This window comes from Indicator indicator, chromosome 15, assembly GCF_027791375.1.
Source record: "Indicator indicator isolate 239-I01 chromosome 15, UM_Iind_1.1, whole genome shotgun sequence".
Classification (NCBI taxonomy): domain Eukaryota; kingdom Metazoa; phylum Chordata; class Aves; order Piciformes; family Indicatoridae; genus Indicator; species Indicator indicator.
Genome location: NC_072024.1, coordinates 18,559,500 through 18,577,629, shown reverse-complemented (window position 1 = coordinate 18,577,629; position 18,130 = coordinate 18,559,500). Strand labels below are relative to the sequence as shown.

The window sequence follows — 18,130 nt, the reverse complement described above, 5'->3', positions numbered from 1 at the left end:
GGCCCAGTAGCACAGGGCTGTATTAATCTCCAGCAAAGATCTCTCTTTCTTGCTGTGTGCTGAGGTGTGGGAGGTTAATGCACTGCACGTCGCTGGGGAAGGTGCTGGGATGAGGGTGATAAGAGCCACACTGAGCTGAGGGAAGCTAAGCCAGGGCTTAGCAGGAGCAGCTCTCTGGAACAAGTACCCCTGGGCACATACAGCCGCTGTGTACTGGGCCACAGCTAGGCCCTTTCTTAGTGCTGTGAGGAGAAGCTGGGGACACCATCCTAGGTTTCCTGAGGAGCATCTCCCAGGTTTATTTCCATGGAGAGGATTGGAACATGGGGAGCATCGTTGCTGTTATGCAGGGCTGCTCAGTCTCCTCGTGCAGGGAGTTTGCTATAATCCTGCTATATAAATCCAACCTTGGCCTTCAGCCTCCCTGTGCCGCTCTGATCTCCGTTCCACTGCCTCCCGAGTTAAACCCACTGATCTGACCGAGAGGGGACAGCCAGAGCATACTTATTGCTGTGTGGGGGCTGGGAAGGGAGATATAGCAAAGCGTTGGACCATGGAAAGCCACTATGCAAAAATACTGGAGCAATGCAGGAGAGCCCTGAGTCCCATAGGGCAGAAGGGGTGATGAGGAGGAGGTGGGCTGCACCCTGGGGTGCTTGCTGTATCAGGGACAGTTTCCCTGTGTGCTGGCCACTCAAGGAGCAGAGATGCTGACAGCAGAGACAGTCCCCTCGCCTAGGGAGCTGCTTGTGCCAGCTCTGATGCTCAGAGAGTTTCCTACCACCTTGCACCCAGCAGCTTTGGGACATCAGACTGCCCACCAAAAGTTGCTGCCTTGGCAAGCATGAATGAATGAGCTGTGCTCACAGCAGGGTGGGTGAGCTTGTGGGTGATCAGGGCTGAGAAGTGAGGTCTTGGAATAAAACAGGGGAAAACTAGCAGCCATGCATTTGGAGGTGCCATCCTCTAGGCAGAGGGAAGGTCACCCACCTTGTCCCTCCTCTCCCTTCCCATGCTGCTTATGAGAGGGAAGGCATGCACCCAGCCATGCCACCTTTACCACAGCCTGCCCATCCCAAGTCCGTGCCATCCTCAAGGCTCCTTAATCCTGGGTGAGCTGGTGTGCTAAGCAGGGCGCTGTCACCTGAGTGAGCAGCGAGGCAGAGGGGAGCATCGCACGGAATGTGAAAGAGGTCAGGGCACACTAAAGCCCACACAGCACCTTCCCCTTCACACACCCTGCTGTCAGCATCTCCAGACACCCATCCATTGCAAATCTCCTGCTGGCCTTTTATGACCTGCAGAGTCATTTCAATTTGGTGTTTTCAGCCTCTAGATCTCCTGTCCTTAGCCCTCGGTAACCTCTGGGGAAAGAAGCCTGCTCCTTAAAGTGCCACAACCAGGGTGGTCCCTGCAGCAGAGCCTGCTGGAAATTTGCAAGGAAATTCACACCCATGCTTTATTTTTTGTAGTTCCTCTCATTTTTCTTGCTATTGGAACCACTTAACTGACAACCCCAGGTCTGAGGTCCCCGAGAAGTTTTGGTGGCTGCCACCTACAAGCACAGGACCCTTGCCCAGCTCCCCCATGTGCTGCCTCCATCCCGGGTATCTCACAGTCCCTGGATGCGGTGCACCTTGAGATGGACTGATTGATTTGTAACATTTCAAAACCAATGATTTAATCATTATTAAGGATTAGAAATAATCCTAGAGCTGTATTGATCATGATAACATTATTCATGATGAGCTCATCTGGCATTATTGGGGCTATCCTGCAGTACTGTGTTGCTCTCGACAGACCTGTTGCCTTCCCCAGGGGAACATGGCCAGGGAGGAGAAGCTGAAGAAAAGCACCTTCCTGGCCCTAACACACAGCTCCAGGTCCTGCTGCCTGCTTGCTTGGTCCCTCTCTCCTCCCAGTCCCCATCTTGGTCATGGGACTGAAATGTCTTCAGACAGGAAAATGCTGCAGAAGCAACAGCTGGGAGGCTTGCAGGGGGCACTTCTCCCAGGATCGGTGTCCAGGAGCAACTGCAGGCTGGCACGGCACCCTGCTATGGCTGTGGCATCCTGCCACAGGCTCCCCTGTCCCTGCAATGTGCTATTTATCAAACAAGAACATCTGGATTTATGTTTAAGAAAACACAACCAAAGTTGTGTCCAGATCGACTTTGATGAATTGACATTTTCCAGAGGAAAAATATCTTCAGTTGAAGTGTCGTTGTTGGATGCAGCCGTCCCTTACTGCACCATTTGCAGCCCTCCAGGCACTAGGCACAAGGCAATGAATAGTTAAAGATGTCCATAAATCTTCCCCCAGCCCATAATAAACAAACACGCTCTTATCAAGAACAGAAAAATGCATATTTCATCACTGCCGCCTGAAACGCGGCTCAGAATAAATGCTCACCTTTAATCAGCCATCTCAATGTATAAACACAGCACAGACCTTGGGGGGATGAGGTGCAGAATTGGGCCACAGTTTTTCTAGGCTGCTCTGGGGAGGCAGGGCTGTAATCAGCAGGTGAGCCCCCATGAAACTGCTCTGAAAATTCACCTTATGGGGCACTGTCTCCTGTCTCTTCTCTCTGCCTCCAGAGCCAGAGGTATTTTGCTTCAACGTTCAGCTGATAGCTGATCTTTTCCCTTGGATGCTGGCCCTTGAAAGCAAGCACTTGGATTTGGAAATCAAGATTAAGAAAAGAGAAAAGATTAAACAAGGAAGTTTTGACCAGTGCATGCCAAGATTATGCAGTGATGGATATGCAGCTCCCTCCATCCAGTAAGAACAAGCTGTATTCTCTGGCTGGGAAGGGCCAGATCTATGATGTCTCTCACAGCTCATCATCACCTTGCTTTCGAGCGCCTGTGCTTTGCCATCTCCCAGTCATGTTGTGGCCCTCCTCCCACCACACTGCTGGGGCTGGGTGCTGCTGGGAATGCTTACTGCTGGGCCTGGGTGCTGTGTTTCTCTGTAGGCAGCAGAGGAAAATTAAGGAGACACTCTGAAGCCTCAGGACTTCCTTTCACCTGAGCATCTCTTAGAAGTTCTGAGGCATTTTGTGTCCCCCCATGCACCTATGGGAGTGCTGGAGGAACTGGTGATGATGGGGACAGCAGATGCAGCATATGCAGCTGTGCCCAGGGCTCCTGCCCACCTCTTCAGTGATTGTCATCTTGTGCGTCTGTGATCTCAGAGCTAGGCAGTCTCCAGGCCCTGGGGAGATAAATTTCCAGGGGCATAGCTGGATTTCACTGCCACCCAAGGGGCTTCCTCCAGTATCCCAGATGTCCACTGGACCAAGGAGTTCTGCTTCATTCTGGGATGTGTGATTCACAGCCTGAGAGATGTGTGTGGTAGCTCTTGGAACCTGACATGCATCTCTGTGGTGCTGCCCAAGTGGTGATTTAGGGTAGCTACTTGGCCCAGAATGTCATCTCATTCCTTCTCCTCCCCCCAGCCAACACAGGGGGCTGGGGACAGCCAGGGCTCCCCACCACTCCTCATGCTCTGGCTGGCAGCATCGGTTGCGTGGATCAGCGTGTCCCGTCCCACTGGGGGATGCAAGCAGTGCAGCAGCACCTGCCCAAGGCACATCTTGGCTTGATTCTCTCTCACTAACTCATTAGGGAGCCTTCCTGGGCTAACACAGCCTCAGTGGCCTCATGGCCAATTAACCTCATACAAATTAACCCCTCAGCACCCTGAGCTGAGTCCTCTGTGGCATGGTGCATTCCCCAGCAGCCTTGTAAAGCTGATAGCTGGGGGAGTGGGCAGGCTGTGCCAGGTGCTGCCAGGCTGTGGAGATGAACCCTGTATACCTGCAAGTAGTGAGGGTGCCCATCACCCGAGGGTCTGGGTGGCCCTTAGCTCTACAGGCTGGCTTCTTCCAGCTGGGCTTTGTTCCGCATTGGGCTTTACAACTCTGTCAGGCAGCTGCCCACACCCCTGGGGGCTGGTGAAGGGATAAAGGTCTGTGTCACTTTTGCTCTTGGTTTGATTTGCTTAGTAATGCAGAGTGGATCCTGTTGGAAAGCCTGGATCTCTGGCTCTGTCTGTCCCCTTTTGCTCCATTAAAGGCTAGGTTGCAGTTTCTTTCCAGCACTGCCAGTACCCTAGGTACTGCCAGTCTTCAGCCCTGCCCTGCTGTACCCTTGGTGCTGGTGAGGCCCCTCATGGCTGACAGTGAGCCCAGCTGAGCATTTCCCCATCTTGCTCCTGGTGAGCCCTGGTTCCTCTGGCTACCCTAGTGCGAGCAGCAATGTGCCATTGCTGCCTCCATAGGCACCAGGACAGAGACACTTTTGTCTGCTTTGAAGCCTCATGTGCTTAAGTGGGAGAAGATTGTGCTTTCCCCAGCCTTGGGTAAGACCTCTCCAGGAAGGCGGCTCAGCCCTGGGAGCTCCCTTCGCAGGTAGCCACTGCAGGCAGAGCTGCTGCCTCGTGGCTGGTTCCTCTCCCACTCACCAGCTCCTGAGATCACTGGTGTGTTGCAGATGGGCTCAGTGCCACTGAGCCAATGGCCCTGGGCATGTGGCAGGGTGAAAGAGGACACAGGAACATGAGAAAGTTAATCTAGGTGGGCAGAGCTGTGCACCTCTGGGCTCCCACACTGGGGCATTTTGGAGGGTTTTTGAAAATTTTTTGAAGGGTCTGCCCTGCCCTGCAGAGAGCTGGGGCCATCGGCACAGGGACTTGGATGCAGCCCTTGCCAAGTGCCACAAATGAGAGCCTGCCCAGCTCTGGTGGCAACGCCAGCAGTCACCTTGTGGCGATAGCTCAGCCTGCATTGAGATCAAGTAGTAGTAGTTCCTTCTGCTTCAGAAGGTTTCAGAAGGACCAGCTCATCATGCCCATGATGTTCTTCTCCAGGCACTGCTATACACAATCCCTCCTCCTGTACCCAAACCTGCATAGCAGATGGGTGGAAGGGTCCTGGCAGACCCCCCAGAGAGGGGGATGGTGGGCCCTGGGGCAGCACCCATGGTTCTGGGTTGATGTGAGCCATGCCAGGCTTCTCTTGCTTCCTTTGGACTCACTTCTCTCCCATTTGCTTTGCAGAGACTTGCCAATGCGGCAGAGAAGTTCCAGAAGGCTCACCACTGGCAGGACAACATCCGGGTAAGGCTCTGCATGCCCCAGCTGCTCCCACCCCCTTCCCTCCTGGACTTTGGCCTCTGTGGGGGCACCACCCTCAGGGATGACTCCTGGCACAGGACTCAAGCTCCTCATCCCATCCCATCCCTTGGCTCTTCCTTCCCTCCTTGCCTGTGCTCTCAGCTCCCTCTCGAGTGACCACTGGCCATGCTGGACTGCTTGGCATGCAGGTGGCCCCAGCACCACTGCCTGCCAGCACTAACGAGAGTAAATGAAACGATTTGGAGCTCGTTTCCAGCCTCACCTCTGCCTGCATACGCTGTAAGGAGAAGGCAGGAGGTGAAGGTTGAGCTGGCAGCTCAGTGCTGAGGGTTTGGGGGCTGGGCAGACTCTTTCCCTGCTGCAATCAGCAGCAGGTGACAGATTTGGTGCTGAGCAGGGTCTCATGCAGGGCGACAGTCACACGCCGGCTTGTCAGTGGCACCCGACGGCAGGTGTGGGGGGGGCTGTTTCTGGACGAAGGACCAATCTGGGCTGGGAGAGGGAAAATGGAGGTTTAATGATTGCATTTGACTTGGTAATTCTGGCAGTGATAGCACGCAGCAGGAACCTGAAGGGTTCTGCCTGGAAATGCTGTCAAATGATAAGAGTAATACAAAAAGAAGGAAAGTCTGTTTTCCTTCCAGTGCAAACCGAGGCTGCAACATAAAACACTCCTGAGCCACTCAGCCCTTCCTCTGGGTTGGACAGATCCTGCCCAGCCCCAGAGAACCCCCTGCAGTGCCAAGGGGACAGCCCTACTGTTAGGCCTGGAGGATATTTCTGCAACCATGAATTCCTCAGGGAGGAGAGGAGTTGAGGACACAGAGCCACATCCTGCTCCTGCAGACCCTATTGCCATTGGCAGTGGTCACCAGGGTTTGACATGGAGAGGAAGAAGCAGAAGGAGTAGAAGAGAAGGCGAAGTGTCAAGCTGCTTGACTTTTGTTCATTATGTGGCCAACACGGGGTGGATGCTTGTAGCCAATTCTCATCCCAGCAGGAGCTGTATCTCATAGGTACCCAAGATGTTGAGCTTGCATAGCCCTTCCTTTCATGTGCAGAAGCAATCTTGCTAAGGAGAGGTGAGGTGTCCCTGCCAACCCTCCCATCCAGTAGACAGCTGTCACCAGCACCCATGGTCACCAAGACCTTTCTGCATGAGTGTGCTGCTGATTTACTGTCACCTCTTTCCATGAGACTGGTGGAGGGGGCATTAGGACGATAACAAGGTTCGGTGTGGACGTAAGCTGGTGCCAACACCAGTGCCTCACCAACACTTCTGCTGCAGGCTCAGGGCTCCCAAGGAAGGCCAGGAGCAGAGCCAAGGGACCACAGGCATCTCTCATAGCTGACTCAATCTGTATGTCCTCTGGGATCAGGAATCCTGGGGCAGCTGATCCCCAAGCAGCACCCAAAGCTTGGCCACAGGCACCCAGGGGGCATCATGGTGGTCCCAGGCACAATGTTCTAGGCTAGCACCCAGGGATAGATGCCCTGTGGCTAGGGCATGGGCAGGGAGGACAGAGTTGGAGCAAGGTCTTCTGTATGTTTTGCACCAGTCCTTGGTGTTTCTGCTTATCCCTGAAGATGCAGGGATGAGCAGCTGCCACGACATGGAGTCTTCTGCAACAGGGCACCTCCACAGCCCCAAAGAGCTCCCTCTCCATCTAGACCTGACTGCCTTAACTGTGAGGTAGATAGCAGTCAGGATACCAAACATGCCAGGAATGGCTGCAGCACTGGGGAGCTCTTGGCTCATGTTGCCATTCATGGCACAAACCTTTCAGAAATCACTTTCATAGAAAAACTATTTTTAATAGCACTGTTTGCAACCACTTAATCAAGGTAATTAGGAGCGAGTCACCCAGAAACAATGTGCAGCCATGCGTCACTGCAGAGCTCACTGCACCTTTATCAGGACAGCCCAGACACAGCTGGATCAAGTGATGGACTGGCCCAGCTCTGCTTGCAGCACCTGGGGTGCTGGGTGGTTGCTCTGCCCCAGCAGGCAGCCCTGCCTGCCTAGCCCTGCCTTCCCAGCCCTGCTTCCCCAGCCCTGCCTGCCTCAGCCCCGCCTGCATCAGCCTTTCTCTGAGGTTTCTTTGGAGACTTTGTCTCTCTCCAGCTTTCTCTGTAGACTTTCAAAAACCCGCCTGGATGCATTCCTGTGTGGACTACCCTAAGTGACCCTGCTTTGGCAGGGGGGTTGAACCCGATGACCTCTTGAGGTGCCTTCCAACCTCTAATGTACTGTGATACTGTGATAAGCAGAGCAGAGGCACCAAAGGGCTGCTGCTGCCAGGGTTGAACCTCCTTCTGCTGCCCTTCATCTGTAAAATGGCAGGGCAGGGTCAGACCTGCATTCCAGCACCGGTGACACTGGCTCTGTCGCTGGCATGGGCAGTGGGCAGGGAAGGCAGCAGCGCAGCGTGTCCAGCGCCTCCTCTCCTCCCTTCCACTCCAGCCGGTCGTTCATTCTGGCCGCGACTCTGCCCTGCTCGCCCAGCACGCCACGTCCCCGCCTGGCGCGCAGCGGATGACAGATTGCAGCAGCGCCGTTATTTCCGCCTTGCCATCCGAAGGTGCCGGCAGATGCTGAGTGTTTGTGCTGCATTAGTGCTAATGGCAACCCCATTAAACCTCGCTGCAGATGGGTTGCTATGGAAGTGCGGGGGAAAATGAAATGGAAGCAAGAGCCCGAGCGGCTGAGAGGCTGCTGCCAGCAGTCGCTCATGGCCCATCTCTACAGGGGAAGGCTCTTTTTTATCCTTTTGTGTGCTGTTCCCATGCTGGCCTTTATGAAGAGGCTGAGCTCAGCCTCCCACCTCAGGAGGCTTTGCAAAGCACCTCCGTGTTCTGAAAATGTTCCCCTTCTGCCCCATACGGTCCTGTGCCCCAACCATGCTCCTAATCCTTGCCCATTCTCAGGCTTTCCATATCTCCCAACTGTGCCAATCTAGAACCCTGTGCCTACATGTCCCCAGAGCTATCCTGGACACCAGAGCACTTTCCATTGCCAAAAGCAGTCTTATCCCCAAAGTCACCCATGCAGTGACACCCAGGGCATCCTTTTACATTGTCCCTCCAGCTCATTTCACCCCAGGTCTGGGTGGCAGCTTGGGGTGATGCAGTGGGTAGGGACAGAGGGATGTCAGGGCAGGTTGCAATGTGGAGTCATTGAATCACCCTTGGTGATTTGGAGTGGGAGAGGCTGTGCCTTTCCCCGTCTGCTCAGTGAGGCTCTCTCGGGGATGCACATTCACTACTTGGCAAAGGCTGTCTGAGCCCTAGAAAGGTGAGAGCTGAGTCCCAATGCCATAAGGTAGGCTCCCATCACAGGGTACTGGAACTACCAGCACTGCTAGGATGAGAGCAAAAAGCTCCCAGTTTACAGTGGCCTGGCCAACCACTTTTCCCAGTAAGAAGTTTCTGGCCTCCAGGCTTGTAGCCAGGACTCTGCAGGGGATCTGGATGCAGCAGCTGAGACAGACTGGCTCCACGCTATGCAGAGCCATGGGGGTCAGTCCCTGGAGGCACATCAGGGCTGTCCCCTGCTCTGGATGTTCCCAGGCCTGTGCTGCAGCTGTGGCAGCAATGCTGAACCCCCTGTGCAGACCATTACCAGCAGCAAATGGAGGTTCCAGGGCTGCCACCCTCACTGCGATGCTGTTTGCCAGGTTTCCATCCTCTGTTTGCCACCCTGCTCAGGCGAGAGACATGCAAAACGTACCTATGAAAATGCTGGAAGGTCACACTGATGTTTGCTGCCATCTTTAGTATCCATCCTTGCTGACAAGCTGCCATGCTGCTCATTGGGCATCCTAGCCTGCTCCATGTTCTTCAACTCCTCTCTGCCTGTGTGCTGCACTTTGTCCCAGGGTTTTACAGCGCCTTAGGTTCTTAGGTTCTTTTCCAGACTTTCAGCCTTGTCTGAGCACCTTCAGTGGGGACTTGGGTGCCCTGCATGCCATGGGGATGCATGCTGAGGGGGTGTGTAAGGTGCAAGTCTGTGTCACCAGCCCTGAAATGCATCCCAGGGCATCATCATCGCTGCATGTTGGTCTTCTGGGGCTGCTGGAATTACTTGGCCTTTTAAGGGCCACTCTGACAGTGCGGAGCCATCCCTGCATTTATGTGTGCTTTGCAGGATTATATAAATTGCCTTTAAAAGTTGACTTCTTTATAAGCCATTTTCTGCTTCATAAAATATTTATTACTGTTGTTTTTCTCCCAGTTCTTCTTCCTTGCTGCATTTTTCATTGGTACCCTGGGAAGCTCCCCTCATCCTCCACCTGCTGTCCCCTACCTCCCACCTATCCCCACCTCTACAGGGAGAACAGGGCTGTTTGAAGGGTAGAGCCCAGTAGGCCCTTTCATTATACATTGAGCTGCAGGTGCAAGAGCTGCTAGGGACAGGGTTTACCTGCTAGGCACAGCACAGGTGGTCTTGGGGCGCAGCAGCATGCACAGAGGCAGTAGCAAGAGCATGGGCACTGGGCAGCCCTATGCCACTGCCTCCATCCATAACCCCTGCCTGCAAGCTTGCCAGCAAATAACAAAGCCCAGATAATTTCAAGCTCCATTAGAAGTGAAACTCTGGGGAAAACGGGATCGCTGTTTGCCAAATGGGGAAGGACAGGAGGAATAACAGAGATTTTGCTCCTGGTCACCCAAGAAAGGTGAGGGATAAAGCACAGGGATGTGGTGGCACAGCTCATTGTCCCTCTGAGGTTGTGCAGCCCTGGGTGCAGCATCTCTCTGCGTGCAGCATCACTCTGGGTGCAGCATCCCTCTGGGTGCAGCATCCCTCTCAGTGCAGGACCCTGCCAACTGGCTGCTCCATCTGGCATCACCGTGGTGTGTCCAGCGCAAGTCTGCTGTGGGAGCGGTGGCCGTGCCACACCATGCATGGGCAGCAGCAGCTGCTCCTGTGGGTTTGCCACGGCGATGCAGGCAGGGCTTTGTGTTCAAAGCTGCGTTAGAAGGGCGAGTGCCAGCTGCCTTATCCCCCTTTCATTTCTCTCCTCCTTTAATTGCAGATCCTACTTATCGGCCAAGAACAGAAAGATTGGCGCCGTAACCTTGCACTTGCCCTTGTAGAAGGTTTACCTAAAAAGTTAGAAAATAAAATCAAATACTCTAATTTGCAGTCGTCTTGCCGTTTCAAGCCCAGTTTTCATTACAGCACAGAAAGTGCATTGAAGCTGTGTTTATAACTCCCTTTTAGATAACAAATCTCATTTTCTTTTGGCTGGCAAGTGTGTAGAATTGATATTTTTTTCTCTCAGTTTAATGGGTTTGTGTGTTCAGGAATGATCTCCATCAGCCGAGAGTCTTTATTGTGTTTGATATAATGTCAGCTTTCATTACGCTGGGAGAATTACTGTGTTAAAGCACCAACCTTGCTGTAGAGCCAGTCTGGCCAAAGAGCAGAACAAGAAAATCATTCACTAAACCCCTGTGTCACTGCCATTCCCTCTTGAAAGCCAAGGATGGGGCTCCTATCACCCCCCCCCCTGCTTCCCCCCCCCCCCCGCAAGTCTGCAAGATGATCGGACCACCCAGTGCTATGGGTGTGACAGTTTGGTGTGGATACTACTGGTTTTCCTCCTAGTACTCCCATTCCATCATGTCACTGGTAGGGCAGGTGGTCCCTGGCACACACTGGCTTGGCACAGGTAGAAGTTAGAGGTGGCCTTGTCTTGTTTGAGGCAGCCTCGAAGGAGCAGGGACAGACAGGAGATGCTGTGTGAAGAATAGCTGACGAGGCATGATCAGATAAAGCATCTTCTCGGGGAGATAAAAAACCTGTTGATGGGTCACTTAAATATTTCCCCATCTCTGTCAGAGAGGCAGAGGGAGGAAATTGCTTTTAAAAAAAAAATGCCAACGCAGATTATGATGCCTGTTTCCACCTGTCCTGGGAAGTGCATAGGGCCTGTGCTGCTGGATGGGATGTGAGAGAACTGGTGTGGTGAGAGCTGCAGGAGAGGCATGGTCGTCACCAGACCAATCCTGGGTCCATCCAACAGCCCATGGTGGCTGGGGCTAAGCATGAATATTTTCCTCTTCCTGATGATTGGATAATGATTCATCACGATGCATATGGACAAGGATAGCTCCAGCCCAGTGGAAATAAAAGGTTTGGCCCCTACCAACTGCTGCCAGGTTCTTCCCTGATGCCCAGAGCCAGGCATGACTGTGATTGCCGGTAGCAATTTTTCCTAGAAATCCATCTAGTCCTTTTGGGAGCCTGTTCCTGGTCATGGCCCTCACCCCACCCCATGGCAGCTCTTACAGAAACACTTTCTTTTGCCTTGTTACACATCCCAGAAGGCTGCTGTGCTTATGGCAGAGCTGGGACACCTTGGGGTGAGCACTCATCTGGGTGAGACCTCCAGCTCCAGGTACCAACTGGGACCAACTGTCCAGCACAGACCCATCCCACTCCTCCTGACACAGGTGGGCTTGGCTGGAGTGATGCTGGTGGGAGCCCTGCTCACCCCCAGCCAACACCCAGCCTTAATGCAGAGGCAAGCTGTGGGTCCTGCTGGCACAGTGAGGGCTGTGTGACATGCTGCAGGCTATCACCCATGTGAAAGGTGCAACTACCAGCAACATCTGTTGCTATTTCTCTGTGTTTAATGGTTCAAGGACACGAAGAACTCGCTAAATATTCACTCCCCATTTTAAGTCCAGATGACAGAACAAAGATGGACTCGTGAGCAGAGCCACCACTGTTGTTCTTGCCACCTGGTTTGTCCCCACATCAGCATGCTGTGGGCCGTGATGCTGGCCCTGCCTCTGGCCGCATCCAGCCCTGTCCAGGAAGCAGGCAGATGCTGGCTTGAGATCCAGCTTGTCTCCCTACCATGCTCCACATTCCTCCTAACTGCCTGGAAGGCAAACAGCTGCAGGATTTAGTTCTTCCAGAACCTTGAAAGAGAGAAATCTTGAAAGAGATTTCCTGACCACAGGGGTCACCATGCCACTTGGAGAAATGAAACTTGCAGCCAGAGAGCAGAGATGGACAAAAATCAATGCGGTGCAGCAGGAGCTACCTGCAAAATTGCCCTGAGGAGCCACAGCATCCCCAGGGCATGCAGTCAGCAGGGTGACCCTTGCAAGATCACAGAGAATGATCCTGCAGATGACAACAGATCTGAGAGAGAAGGATTAGCCAGCCCAGGTGATCCTATAGAAAAGCTACTGGGGGAGAGCGAGCCTCAGTCCCTCTGCTGTGTCCCTACTGGCTGTGTGCTTAGGCTGGAGCAAGGAGCTGATGTGCCACTGACAGCTCCTTCCAAGGCTTTTTTGGGCCAGTGGTAGCTCTGTGTGTGATGTTTGCTACCTCAGACCATTAACTCAGAGGATTGGGCCAGCACTCTTCTGTCCTGACATCGCTGGGCTGTGGTGAGATAGCAGAGCACTGATTTTTCTAGTGTTATTTTTAGGTGCTGTAATTGGTTTAGATGGGAAAAAAAATATTTGAGTGTTCTTGGAGAAGGCTTTCGGGGGGTGGCAAGGAGGAGTGCCCCTCAGTGCCCACCTCAGACCCCTTGTCTCCCTCCTTGTCATGGGCTTTGACTCAAATGTGGTCTGCCAGTGCCTGGTCAGGCAGCACCCATGACAAAGCAGAGTCCTCCCTTGGGCTGCAGGCAAGGCTCCAGCTTGCAGCTGTCCAGAACCCCACAACCTGGTTTCATTAATTAGCTTTTTCCTTGGAGTTTTGGTATAAAATTGGCAAAGGAGTGGAGCACAGGGCTATTGGGGAGGGATCAAAGGGGACAAGCTATCTGGAGTCCCTGGGAAGACTCTGGAACTCACTATCCCTGGAGTTTTGTCCAGGAGGTCCTGCCAGGGTCAAGCCCAGCCTGGTGACACCAACCATAAGGGTTTGGTGGAGATATCGTGGTTACTTGGTGGCTTTGCTGGAGAAGCTTGGGTGATGGCTTCAGTGACATCTGAAGATTACTCTGTGATGGCACTTACCTCCCAAGGTCATTTCATCTTAACTTGCACTGAGAGTGTAGGAAACTTGAAGTGCCCTTGTACTTGGTGCTTGGTGTGGTGCTTGGGGATGTGGTTTAGGGGTGGACCTTGTAGGGTAGAGTTATCAGTTGGACTTGGTGATCCTGAGGGTCTTCCAACCTGAATGTTTCTGTGATTTCTCCACTAGTGACTCGACAGGTGGGGTGCCTTTCTGCAGGGCCCACTTGGAACTTAGGGTTCAGGAGAATGGGCAGCAGTTAACATGTTGCCAAGGGACAGCTGTCCAGCTGTGCCTCTCCTTCTGCCCCAATCAGGGAGTGCTTTTTGCAGGCTCATTTCCAAGAGACAGGGACAATGTTTTGCTCTGTAATCCCTCCACATCTTCACCCCCTTGTTTTCTTTATTGGTATTTATTCTGAAAGGCTCTAGAAATACCAGTGCTATTTACACAGACAGGGTCCTGGGTTTAAGGTGGACCGGAGGAGGAGTAAGATAGGATTATGTGTAGAGGGCAAGTGTGGTTTAAAAAACAAGTATTACGGACAGGCAATTGCAGGACCTCAGGCTGCCTCTCAGGAGAACCCCAGAATCTCTCTAGAGCGTCTCTGAGGTCTCTGTCCCTCCTTCCTGGAATAAATTCCCACCAGCTCCACCAGCCTCTGAGTGCCAAAGACAGAGATGCTCTGCCAGGACCCATGGGCTCTCTTGGACCCCACAAAACACCCCCAGGATCAGCAGGGTTGTGGCAAAAAGAGCAGAGCCTGGCATCAGAGCACATCATCAGGCCAGGGCCATGGTAACACTGGCTGTTCCACATGTGCCATCTCACATGTGCAAACCTGAGCCATGGCATGGCGCAGCACCAGGATCTCACCCTGCTGCTCCTGGGGTTGTCATGGCTTGAAAAAGTGCATGGCAAGGGCTCTGTGATCCCTAGGGAAAGTGGTAGGAGAAACGTCCTTCAAGGTGGTCTGCTCCCCATGCCATGCCATGCCATGCTGTGGGCACAATGGAGCAGGTAGAAGCAGGACCAGGGGACTAGCTCCTTTCCCCAAGCATCACCTCTGTTCTCTCACCCACTGTGGAGGTTGGGAGGGGATTTGAGCCTTTTGGAAGAGCCGATGGAAGATGAAATGAATAACAAAGCACCTTCTGGATGGCTGTTGTTAGTCACACTCACTTCTGATTAAAGATCATTAAACATGAAATTAGCTCATTTCTGTTACGGGTCTCCCGGGGGTTCCTTTAATTAGGAAGTGCAGATGGCCATGGACCCGGGGAGAGGCAGCACCAGTGAGGGCAGGGGCATGCATGGAGCCGGGAGCAATGCTGGGAGGACACCCAAAGAGAAATTAATTTTTTTTTTTTTTCATTTTCTTGTTGTTATAAACCCCTCAGCATTTCACAACAAATCACTGATAATTAATAAGTACATTCCCTTAATGACTAGGCTTTTTAATAGCAGAAATTGGAAGATGCTGCTTTGAATTTTTTTCTTTTTTTCTTTTTTTTTTTTCACTTTCCCCTCTCAGTGCTGCCTCATTGCCATGGTTAGAGCCACAGTCCCAAAGCAGGGACTGGCTCTTCTGCCCAGGAGGATGCTGAAACTGCCCTTTGCACTCCCCAGCCCAGGGAGACATTGGCCATACAGCCTGCCAGGGGCCCCCTGTCGCCAGTATCCCAGAGAGAGCAGCATCCCCCCTACAGCGGCTTTCCCACCTCTCTTATCTTGCATCTTAGTAGCCTGGAGAAGCAGCAGCAAACTGCTCTAGGGACCAGGTTTATGGCTAGAGGATCACACCAGGGAAGGGTCAAGCTCCCAGTAAGGCCAGGACAGTGGAGCAGGTGGTGCTGGCTGCTCAGTGAGCAGCTTGGATCTACTGGTCCGTTTCTCCATGAGTGGGCTGGGATGGATGTCATGGTGCCACCGGCATAAATCAATGGCTGTGCTGAGCATCGCAGTGCCACTGGCCACAGAATGAGCCTGTGGCCAGGCTGGATGATGCAGAGGCAGCAGGAGAGGGGTGGGTATGGGCACAGTCAGCGCCGTTAGGGTTTTGTTGGGGTTTCAGTTCGCGACCCAGATCACTTTCCTCATTAAATAACAGCAGCAACAATCCTCCCACAGTGCTGCCAGGCACCGGGGAGGGAGGTTGGCTTGTGCAGCAGCTGCTGGAGTGGCAGACATGTCAGAGCTGTGACGGCTGCCGGGGCGCTGCCTCCCGCTCACGTCCCAGCACGCAGAGAAGAGTCTCTGAGTGCCCTTTAATTACCCCTTCTGATGGCACACGAAACGCTGTTGTGACAGCATTGCTGCTCTCCCAATTGCCTCTTTAGGAATTTTATCAGCTGCTTCGCGTCCTGACACGTGGGGAAGAGGAATCTGAGCAGACCTTTCTGCCTAAGTAGGCTCTAAATACCCCAAATTAATGACGTGCGTTTCTCTGCGGGAGAGAGGACTTTCTTCTCCCTGTGTCTGCAGCAGAGGGAGAGCTCTGTCAGCTTCGGGGACACTGTGCCCAGTTCTCCTGCAGCTCCCAATGCTTGCAACAGGACCAAAGCATCCTCAGTGCAGACACATGGTGTAACCTGGCACATGGTGAAACCTTGCACCTGGTGGCAGCGCAAAAGCCACAGTCACACTGGTGGCACTGTCATGGGGCTGTTTGGCTGTGGCAGAGGCTGTGCATGGCCCTGTGCTGCTGCACCTCAGCAGCAGCCATGAGTGGAGGGAAGCACAGCAGGTGACAGATGGTCCTTGGAGGGTGGACAAGGGGGATGCAGGGTACCAACTGTATCCCAGGGACAGCATAGGATGGGCAGTTTGGTCCCCAGTGATGTGGTGACTGCCAGCAACATGGTAAAAGATGCTGAGGGAATGAGTAGGGGGGAGGGACCCCTCTGCCATCCCCCATCCTTGCCCAGCACTCAGCTCTCCCTTTTCTCTGCAGGAGGAAGACATTGAGTACTATGACTCGAAGGCAGACACTGAATACGTGAGTAGCGAATACGTGAGTATTGACTACTTCAGTACTGTCCTTCTTGAAACACTGGCACAGCCATCACCCTGGCCCCTTGCCCCTCCCAGCCCCATACAGGGAGGGCACGGCACAGCATTTGTTACAACTGGCATAACAAGACTGCGGTGGGCAGTGGGTGCCCAGTGCACAACCACGTCCCCTCCCCAGCCAAGCCGTGGTGGCATCTGTCCACAGTTACTGTCCCTGGCAGCAGGCAGGTGGGAAGGTCACTGCGCTGCCTGGAAAAGTTTCTAAAATTAAAGCTAGCATCTGAAATTCAAATGAAGAGCAAACCTTTAATTAGAGACTGAGTCTAATTCTCTGCCCCCCTCCTGGCACAGCTGTCCTGTGATTTCTGGCAATCAGTGCTTTAAATACAGCCCCGACAGCTCTGCTCTCCCAGTGCTCCCAAGGGGGCTGGCATTTGCCAGCTCCTCCATGCAGTGACAGTGATGGTGACGGCACTCAGGTGCTGTGCCATAGGTGCAGGGCACTCTGGCAGCAATGCCTTCTTCCCCATGGCACCCTGCTTTGCTGGTTGTCACCTGGCTCCTGTGGTATGCTATGCCATGGGATCCTTCCGAGACCAGGGCACACTGAGTCGGGATGCCCTCAGCTCAGGGATGCTGGGGACAGGGGGGTGTTGCAATGTCCTCCAGGTGAGAACCCTGAGCAGAGCAAGGTAGAAGTCTGGGGGCAGTCTCAAGCAGCACCAGTACCCCAGAACAGGTCCTTGCCTTGAGGCAGAGCTGGCAGAAGATGTGCCATTGGGAACAGTACCACAGCAGGAGGGGAAGAATGGCAGCACCTGGTGTTGGCAGAAAATCACTTGCAAACCACATGGCTTCATCTGAAAACAACACATTAGTGACCCTGTGAACCTTCAGAAGGTCCCATGCAGAAAGAAGATCTGGGCTTGATGGAGTCCCACCAGCTTGGGCAACATGTCCTATATTGAGCTTCGGCTCTTCTCTCACCCCACCTTGGAGGTGATGTCCCAGAGCAGAACTGGGGGCAGAGTGGAACAGAGGATGGATGCCCTCATAGCAGACTTACTGTCAAACCTGCATGCCATTGACTCCAGGTGGTGACAGCAGGACTCCTTTGCGGGGGAAGCTGGAGCCAAGGAGAGTGTGGGAGGTGGCAGGGAGTAGTCAGGCGGATGGTGTGACCAAAGGGGAGGGTGCCTGCTCTCTCGAGCAGGTCTCCCTGCTCAGAGTCCCACTCGTTCAGAGCAGGGGATGTCTCCTGTCCCTCCACAACGTGGGGGAAGCTGCCAAAGGAGGGAGGCCATGCTCTCCATGGCCACTCCAGAGAGGGCAGAGCTAATGGGCTTAAAATGCATTAAAGCGGATTTTGTATAGAAGCAGAGGAAAAACTGGCTGGCAGTGGGCAGGAGGAGACAGCCTGGGGAGCTCCGTGCCCAGGGGACCAAGGCACAGAACTGATGCATCCATCAGTCTGGGCAGGGCTTTTGCTGCCACTGCTGTAGCACAGGGGACAGGAGAGCTGGACATCCCCATGCCCAGTGTTATCCTGACCCAGCTGCTCACACCCAGCCAGTGTCAGCAGTAGGATCTGAACTGGCATCTCCTGGATGGCTGTCCGCTTTGAGATTAGCCATTTCTGCAAGTGAGGAGAGTACCCCAGGTCACATTAGGCAGGATTAGGAAACAGGAGGCATCTCAACCTCAGAGCTGTGCTCACCAAGCTCTCTGGCACTCAGGACACCATGGAGAAACCATGCACTGCAATGTGGCACAGTGTCCCTGAGGACCCCACTCCCTGGCCCTTCCCTAGGGAAGGTGACATGTCATAGAGGAGGAACAGCCCTGCAGATCTGTTGGCTGCACTGACTTCAGTCCTCCTCTGGAGAAATAGCCAGCAAAACTGGGGGTGTCCTATAGCCAGCAAAACCTATTGCTGAGGTTTGTGGGTTTGGCAAGGCAGGCACTTCCCTATCAGTGCTGTTGCTG

General features: G+C 53.5%; 1 protein-coding gene across 1 annotated transcript in view; it reads left to right on the top strand.

Moving 5' to 3' along the window:
• The window catches only part of CACNA2D2 (calcium voltage-gated channel auxiliary subunit alpha2delta 2), a 203,283-nt gene that overhangs the window by 154,854 nt on the left and 30,299 nt on the right, over window positions 1-18,130 (top strand). The window contains exons 3-4 of the mRNA XM_054387545.1: window positions 5,065-5,124; window positions 16,086-16,130. Of these exons, the coding sequence (XP_054243520.1) occupies window positions 5,065-5,124; window positions 16,086-16,130 (105 nt within the window). The remainder of the gene's footprint in view (window positions 1-5,064; window positions 5,125-16,085; window positions 16,131-18,130) is intronic.